This window comes from Heloderma suspectum, chromosome 6 (genome assembly GCF_057233095.1).
Source record: "Heloderma suspectum isolate Gila_16-S chromosome 6, 16-S_ref, whole genome shotgun sequence".
In the NCBI taxonomy this organism is placed as follows: Eukaryota; Metazoa; Chordata; class Lepidosauria; order Squamata; family Helodermatidae; genus Heloderma; species Heloderma suspectum.
The window spans coordinates 85,000,227-85,009,059 of record NC_139463.1 but is presented as its reverse complement, the minus strand read 5'-3'; the positions used below and the strand labels follow the sequence as shown (position 1 = coordinate 85,009,059).

Below are 8,833 nucleotides of genomic sequence, written 5' to 3'. Positions count from 1 at the left end.
TTTCACTGCTTGCTTTCTCCTTTGCCTCATGAAGAATTCCCTTAGCTTTCCTCTCTGTCAGCCATGACTCCCTCACTCCAGCTCTTGCTTCTTCCCCCCTCCCTCCACATCAACTACCAACCTTCTTTTTCCATTGCCTGGGCAACCTACTCCCTTCCCTTGCCCCCTGCTGTATCTATCTGATCATTTCAGCTCCTTCTACAATATTCTTACACACCAGCAAGGAATGCATTATGGTCTTTCTTCTTCCTCCAACAGTCAAAATATCAATGAAGCTATGCCTAATGTAACTATCATAACAGATTTCCTGCTTCTGGGGTTTTCAGAGCAACAAGAACTTCAGATTTTGCACATCGTGGTTTTCACAGCAATGTATCTGGCTATCCTTATGGGAAATATCCTCATCATCACTCTGGTAGCTCTTAACACCCACCTTCAGACCCCAATGTATTTCTTCCTTGTCAACTTATCAATTGGTGACCTTGGCTCCACCTCTGTCACCATTCCCAGATCAATAGCCAATGCCCTCACGAACACGACACGGATTTCGTATTCTGAATGTGTTGCGCAAATGCTTTTCTTCCTCTTCTTCATGTCATCAGACATTTTCCTTCTCACTGCCATGGCTTATGACAGATATGTTGCCATCTGCCACCCACTGCACTACACGTCTATGATGAAGTGGGGAAGCTGTATCCAGATGGCAGGTGGGGCATGGATGGCAGGGTTGCTCAATGCTGCTCTGCACACTGGTACCATTTTTTCACTGCCCTTCTGCTCCAACATCATCCATCAGTTCTTCTGTGAAATCCCACACCTAATCAAGATCTCCTGCTCTGATCCATACTTCAGTGAAATCTGGGTTCTCCTCTTCAGCATAATATTAGGTCTTACCTGCTTTGTGTTAATTGTCATGTCCTATGTGCAGATATTTACTACAGTGTTTAGAATGCCCTCCATGGCTAACAGGCAAAAGGCTTTCTCTACTTGCATTCCCCATCTCATTGTTGTCTCCCTATTACTTGGTACTGGCATCTTTTCTTATGTGATACCAACCTCCAGCTCTTCATATAATTTGGATGAAGTACTTGCTGTGATATACTCTGTGTTGCCTCCAATGATGAACCCAATAATCTACAGCATGAGGAATAAGGATATCAAAGCTGCCTTATGGAAGTTGCTTTACTGGAAGCATCCAACCAAGAATACAACCTATAGCAAACATAGAACAAAACCCGTTGGATTAAGACAAAAGTTAAGGAAGTTAAAATTTCCACTCATGCACCTAAAAGCAATGAAATTGAAAGTTAAGGCAAACGATCCTTAATTTCTGTGCTTCGTAAGCAGTGATGACTTTCCCTGGTCTTGTATATTATGCTCACTTACAAATTTTTCTCTGTGAAGAAACTGAATTGTGAAATAAAAGTTTCATATATTTATATGTATTGTTTTGAAACAAGGACTGACATTTGAAAGGTTTATTCATAAAATGCTATTTTGGTCTTTTTCTTTCAGCTAGGGCCAGAATATGGCGTTTAAATGTTATGCTGGTTGTTACCACTAAGAGGGTGATGATGTGAAGTTAGATTCCTGGTTTTAATATGGGAAGGTACAATCCAAACTGGTATAATCTGATTGCAGATTGCTTGAACATTCTAAAGGTGATCATTGGACCTGGTTTTGTTTTGTTTAAACATTGTGATTGAATGTTGGCTATGATGAAGCTGATTGGCTTGAGGTTTCTGAATGGAAAGTATATAAGGAGCCCTTGAGAGTCAGAGAGGTAGAGTGTCAATGAGAGATGCTGAGGAAGAAGTCAGCCAGGAAGAAAAGCATCAAGACAGCAGTGATGGTGGGGTGGGACAGGGCAGGGCGGGGTGGGGTGGGGTGGGGTAGGCAACTTGGCAGCTTGTAGTTGAAAACTGAAAGCACTCAAGACAGGAGTGGAAGAAGGTCAGTGAGTGATGAGAGGAAGACTCCTGAGGCAGCCTTTGGGGAATAACTGAGGCCTGAGTGTCAGCTGATGGCAGTGGTCTGAAGACAGAGCAACTGCTGGACCAAACTGAAGACTTCTGGGGGACAGCCTGAAAGGCTTCTGTCTGTAACCAGACCCCACCAGAAAGAAGACTACCTATCAAGCCCTCAGTGCCAGGCCTGTGAGTTAAGTGGTGCAGAGCTTGATAGGGGAATCTGCATATGGTTTGTTAGGAGAAGGAACCAAAACTTCCATAGCCGTGTTCTTATGGTAATAACATCAGTAGCATTTAAAATACAACTTTTAAAGTAATAGTAACAATACGTTAGAACATTATATTGTTTTATTCTTCTTAATAAAAATGGCTATACCTTTGTTTAACACAACATTGTTTTGTCCTGCACCTATCTTTACCTTAGGCATAAAAAAGGGTTTAATAAATAAGTGAGTGAAAATTCTATGGTGTAATGGAATTAGTTGGGAGTAGCAGTATTGGGGATCTCTCTCTCTGGTTTCTTGATACATTTTGGAGGTAGTGAGGGAAAATGTATATATAATGTGCCCCCTTGCTGCCGTTGTCTCCGTATACTCAAACATTGCCTTAGTCTTTCAGCTTGACACTGGGCTGAGGGGAATGAGTCCAAATTTTATTTAACAGGATGAGCAGCTTCCCCCATTACTTGCTACATACAGAGCTGGATCCTAGGTCTCCCTTCCTTGGATGGAAGGGCTCTTCTCATGGAAGCTGCCTCTGCCTGATTTGGGAATCTCACTTCCCCCGGACCACAGCTCACCCCATTCAGCAGGGTCCCCCAACCCTATCTGTAGAATTTTCAGGGGCCTGGGGGGCTGCTGTAGGAAGAATGGGGTAGGGACATCCCCTTCCACCAGCCCAGTTGCACCTGTCCAAATCTGGATGCAACCCTGATTCATTCTGACACATCCATAGAAGGCACACTGCTTCCTGAGCACAAGATAAATGGTCATGAATGTCCTGGCAGAAATTCCACAGTATAGCAGGTTTCCTATCACTTGCTGCAGATGCAGCTGATGAATTTGCTGCCTGACGCATCTCTACAAGGCACAGTGCTCCTCCAAAATGACACCTACAGCAGTTAATGTCCAGGTGTGAATTCAGCAGGTGCATCCTAAAATGGTCATATTACAAGGATACAGGTGAGCAAGTAGTGGAAAAGCAAGAGCTGACTCTTGGCAGCAGCAAGTGACAGCAAGGAGGCATAGCAAGACAATCTGAATGGATGAGCTGGGGATTTTTCACCCACCTGTTCTCCTGACAGCCACACTATTAGGAGATTGTCAGCTATGGGATGTCCTTATTCATTTATTCCTATATTGGCTATTACTGATATCAGGGCCAGAAGCGTAACACTGTACTGCACAAAAACAAAGCCCTGGGCCGGACACAAGCCTCCAGAGTTATGCATGTGATCATCTTCTGCTTGCATCAATGAACCATTTGGGGTGGCCTAAAGCTTTGTTATGAATTCATACATATATTGATTTTTATTGCCATTGGGCAGTGCACTTAACAGTGTCTCATGCTGAAACAGAGTATTGGGCAGGACATGATACTATGGGGCTTCATAGGAAACAGTCTCTTTGGGCCATTTGGGGTGGCTGAAAGCAGACTTGGGGGAGAAAAATCCGCAGTTCCTTATTCCTACATTTTCCTCGGGTAACAATGGATTATAATGTGTGTTTTGTGAGAGTGATGCTTTTGACTGGAGACAATGGTTGCACATCTCAAAGGGGACAGTTGTCTTGGAAATACATGCTATTGGGGACCCATCTACATGGGGGAGTTACTCCAGTTCTATTGCGCCTTACAGGCATTTGTGGCACATGATGTTTCCCCCACTCTGCAGCACCTGCAGTTTTTTCTGTCGGAAAAACTGCATTTTTGCAAAGTTGTTTTATCACAGTTTTATCCCATCATGCCAGCTTCAGTGAGGTTTTGGGTCTGTGTGACCTCAACTAGTGATACTGACTTCAGCCGGCTGAGGGGAGCAGTGGTGATAGGAGGAAGGGAAAGTTGCATCATAAGCGTTTTTCTAGAGGGTATGCACCAGCAAACGATCATGCTTTGTTTTTCCTAAACGAGCCTCAATAGCCTGCTAAACATGTTTCCTCTGATGGAATTCCCATTGACCTCCATTGTACTTAAGAGCAAGGAGCAGAGAAAAGGGCTGGGAAGCTAATAGTATTGAAATTCGCTTTTCCAGAGGTACACACCTGTGAATGATCATGTTTTCTTTTCCCTAGTGGAACCCTGCGCCCACTGCCTTTTACGTGCGAGAAGAACTGGGGGGGGGGAGGCTGGGCTGGGCGGCTACTGAATAGCCGCCCAGGTAAGGGCCTCTCTGGAGCCTGGAGCCTATTGTTTTACATCTGCCCTTGAGGAGCACACCTTCGAATAGCTGCTGAGTGCACTGCTTGAGACCTCTGGGAGAAGTTAAATTATAAACAAACAAATGTATGTGATATTCCAAATTCTCCATCCATCCATCCATCCATCCATCCATCTTTCCCTTCCTTCCTTCCTTCCTTCCTTCCTTCCCTTCCCCTCTTGTTGATGCTGCGAGACTCCACCCACATATGCTCTGCAAACAGCCCCCTGCTCTGCCTGCTGCCTGGGGGTTAGGGGCACCGCCGCCGCCATGGAGACAAAGTGTTACCATGGATCCTCCATTGCACTACCCGCTTGGCTCCCATGGCCCTGCTGCTGCTGCTGAGTACACTGCTCAGGGATGCTGGGAGAGAGGAAGGTGCACACAGGGACACACACTCCTCTCCCTTGATCTGGGCATTGACTTCCACTGCACTTAAGCGCAGGGCTGAGAGGGTGGGGTGGAGAGCCTATAGGTTTGGGTTTTTTTAGGAAGCTTGTGGATGCTGAGACTCCACCCACAGTCTGCCATGCAAAAGCAGTTTTACCCCACTTTAATTGACTGCATGCACCATGGGAGGAGCAAATCCGATTTCATGAAAATGGGGTTTTAAACAGAATCATTTTGGAACGCGTCTCCATGTCGATGGGGCCTGGGTAAACCCAAACCTTATTTTAGTGTGCAGGAGGTATACATTCCATTTCCTACTCAGGCTCCTTATGCACCACTGTTTTGGGCTTTCAAGTAAGGAACTGGGAATAAGAAATTTGGACCTAGTAACTAACTTCAACCTTACTTTACTCAAAGAGTCACTCTACATATACAAGTAGATCAAAGTTAGATCAAAGTTATTTTAGATCAAAATTATATACAAGGAGGTCAAATATATTTTACTCAAATATCCACATTTCAAACAATAAAAAAATGATATATGCAATTTCATATGACCCCCCCCCATACCCTTTTTGACCCCAATAAGAGGGTTTTCTGGTGGTCTCAGTGTATTTTAGATACATTGCACAACTCATTTTTTTTCTGTACATTTGGTACAAGGACCATTTGTGTTTCAATTTTGTCTGCATATTCCATTTTTCTACTTTATATGTCCTCAACTAATATTATACTGTATCCATTGGCTTTAGCTGCTTTGTGGTCATTAGTGTGTATTATGTGCAGATTTCAACCACATTGCTGAGGATGCTATTACTGGAAAGTAGGAATGTCAGAGAAATCTGCAACAGATTCAAATGATTCTGGATTTCTATGAATCCGACTTGTGGATTCTGCAGTACTCTGGCTTTTTCTAAGCCATAGGTATTCTGCAGATTTGTCGAACTGGTTTTACTTTGGGAGGGGGGGTTGCACAAATTTGCACTTGTGCTAATGGGCATTACTGCAAGTATGCACTTGCAGTAATGGGCATTAATGCTCATGGGCACTTTCACTAATGGGCATTAATGCTCATGGGCACTTTCACTAATGGGCATTAATACTAATGCACACTTGTGCTAATGCATACTTGGCAAGTGGAACAAAATTCTTGTACATTCCTAAAAAATATTAGGTTCTGTCAGTTATCAGATGATGGAATGAAAGATGCCTGACAATCTGCGAAACACAGACAGATCACATTTAACAAAATCCATATATCCCTACTGGAAAGAAGGCAAAAATCCTTCTGTACATGCCTCCCCCACCTCCTTATTATGAATTGGGCAGGGTTTTTTCTGTATAAGCGTTCTTGCCAATTCAGTGCCAAGATCCAGTCTTGATTCAGGATAGAGACATCTGTGAATTTTGGTTTCTCTCAGTTCACTTTACTTGCATTCTCCACCTCACTGTTGTCTCCCTATTACTCGACACTGTTCTGTTTACTTATCTCATGCCAACCCCAACTCTTCATACAGTCTGGACCAGATGCTTGCTGCAATTTATTTTGTGTTGCCTCCAATGATGAACCCAGTAATCTACAGGATGTAGAATAAGGATGCCAAAGTGCCCTGTGGAAGCTTGCTTCCAACCAAGAATGCAGTGTTGATCTCTATTCCTGCTGCTAACTTGTGTTTTGTTATAGAACAATTTAATTTAAAGATTATATCTCAGTTGCTGCCTTTTTTCAGTAAGAGTGCATTGATTTTCACTGTCATCTTTGAAAACTACACATATAAGGTCTTTGCCTTAGTGTAGTTTTTCTACTTCATCACTAATTGTACATTGAATGGCCTAAAATGAAGTAATGCTTTCATATTGGAGACCATTTTTAACTGTGGTTTTTAACAATTTCATCCATTGTCTCAAGACTATGAATCAATTATTGCTCCTGTAAGAATAATACAACTTTGTATAGGCTTTACTGACACCATGAGCTAAATGATAATATGTTTCCACAGCTACAGCGAGGAGACATCCGGAGTATACAACCACCAATGTCCAACACTATAACAGCCATTACTTCAGACATTTTCTAGTGGTGGTCAGGGAGAAATTAGCTGTCCATTGTTGAGGAGGGCTGCAATGTTATACATACTTAGGTGTAAGTCCCATTGAAGTCAGTTGAGCTTACTTCTGAGTGGACATGCAGCAGTGTATAGGATTACACTGCACATCATCTCATTGTAGGAATTTTAGTTGATTAGTTAATTAATATCTTTATCAATTTGCATATGACACTAGTTCTATAGGAGAGGTGTACTTACTTTGGGTTTGATTCAACCTTAGTTAGTCACATTTAGTTCATACTGAAACCGATGGGGCTAGGAAGGAATCATGTCTGAAAAACTAGTGAGCTTCTGCCAGTCAGTGTTGACAATACTGGGCTAGATAAACCAATGATATGATTCAGTACAAGGCAGCTTCCTATATCCCCCTCTTGTCTCACAAAGAATAAATGTGTCATATAATAGGATGCTTGCCATCTGCAACTTTTTTTTTTAAAAAAAAGTAGTTAGATTAAGAATAACTTAACAAATTAACAGGAAGGTTTATGGCACCTTAAAGACTAACAGATTTATTGTGGCATAAGTTTCAATGGATTAAAATCCATTTCGTCAAATGTGTCTGATGAAGTGGAACCTAGTCCATGAGATGCCATCATACATCCAGACTAACTTACTTAGGTCCAGTTGAAAGCAATGGACTCAAGTCGTGACTTACCCTTTGCCTTTAAAGTTCTACAAGATTCTTTGTTTGTCAGGTTGTTAGCCCTCCTGGTGTGTAGTCATCAAACAAAGACACGATCTCCAAGTCTGTGGGCTTTATTATGTGAAACAGTCTATCAGCAATTTGGATTCTACTTCTTTGACTAAGCTGCCCCAACCCTAACTACCTTACTTAAAGATAGGGATGTCACGGGCGTCTGGTTGTGGCTTGAAGCCTGGCGATTTCTTGCCTGCTCAGCCCCCCAGACATCAGTCCGTGGATCCCTGCACTTGGCTGAATTGGCACCCCCCAAGTCAGGCAAGTGCGGGGATCCCTATGCCCCTGTTGAGCCACAAAATGGTGACTCAGCCTTTTTCATAAAGGGCCATTTTACCCAAATGGCAGCCAAAATGTGGCCCACTTATGCAAGATTACAGGTGTAAGACCATTTGTACTTGTAATTTTGCGTAAATGGGCCACTTTACTCCCACCATTTGCATAAAATGGCCCTTTATGGAAAAGTCTGAGCCACCATTTTGCATAAAATGGCAGCTCAGTGAGGGACTGGAAGGCTGCTCTCCAGGCACCCACAGACTGTGTGGCAAGCAAGGGCAGGAGTCTGGTGAGTGGCATGTGAGGCGGGATGGGTGAGTCCATCCATCCGTACTTAAAGATCTCTTTAATAGATGCACTATGGTAGGATAGAAAGTTGTTGCAAATCTAATGTTACACCTTAGCACAGAACCTGAAAAGCTTTCTCAGTCCCGTTCTCTTTCTCTAAAGGCCTCCTGTGATCGGCCAACCTGGTAGACTGCCTGAATTCCTTCATTTGCTTTGCCCTCTAAGTTCTGCATCTCATCTACCATGATCACCTCCTCCTCTTCCATAAGTTGCTGAGTTCCCACAGAAGGAGAAGGGATGTTTGGGGCTTGCTACTGTAACTGTTTAGCTTGCCCTTGAGAAGATTCTTCACTGTCTTCTTGAGCTCTTGGAGGAATTTCTTCCCCCACCCCCTGGCCCATCTCCTTCTGACTCTGACTCTGATTCCATGGTCTCTGCAAGGAGTCTGGGCCCAATCGTGACATTACAATCCTGCCATTCCAGTCTTACTGTAACAGCCTAACCACAACTGCCCCTCTGGATGTGAAAACATTAATGTTAAAACATTAAAAATCTTGATGCCCAGTTAATTGTGAGAACATTTTTACTTGATAAAAGGGTTTTTAATTCATTCATCTAGCTGATTAATTGACTAAATATTGAAGCCCTAAATTTTGCTTTAACTTTCTGTACTTTGGGCCAGCTAACAATA

At 43.0% G+C, this 8,833-nt stretch overlaps 1 protein-coding gene across 1 annotated transcript; it reads left to right on the top strand.

The window, feature by feature from the left end:
* The first annotated feature begins 277 nt into the window (after positions 1–277).
* LOC146341657 (olfactory receptor 14A16-like) lies at positions 278–1,327 on the top strand. Its single transcript, XM_084807600.1, has one exon. It carries the CDS (start codon positions 278–280, stop codon positions 1,325–1,327), a length of 1,050 nt encoding a protein of 349 aa, XP_084663726.1.
* The last annotated feature ends 7,506 nt before the right edge of the window (positions 1,328–8,833 follow it).

Coding starts and splice junctions, on each gene's coding strand:
- LOC146341657 (XM_084807600.1), top strand. CDS start 278: ATGCCTAATGTAACTATCATAACAGATTTCCTGCTTCTGGGGTTTTCA.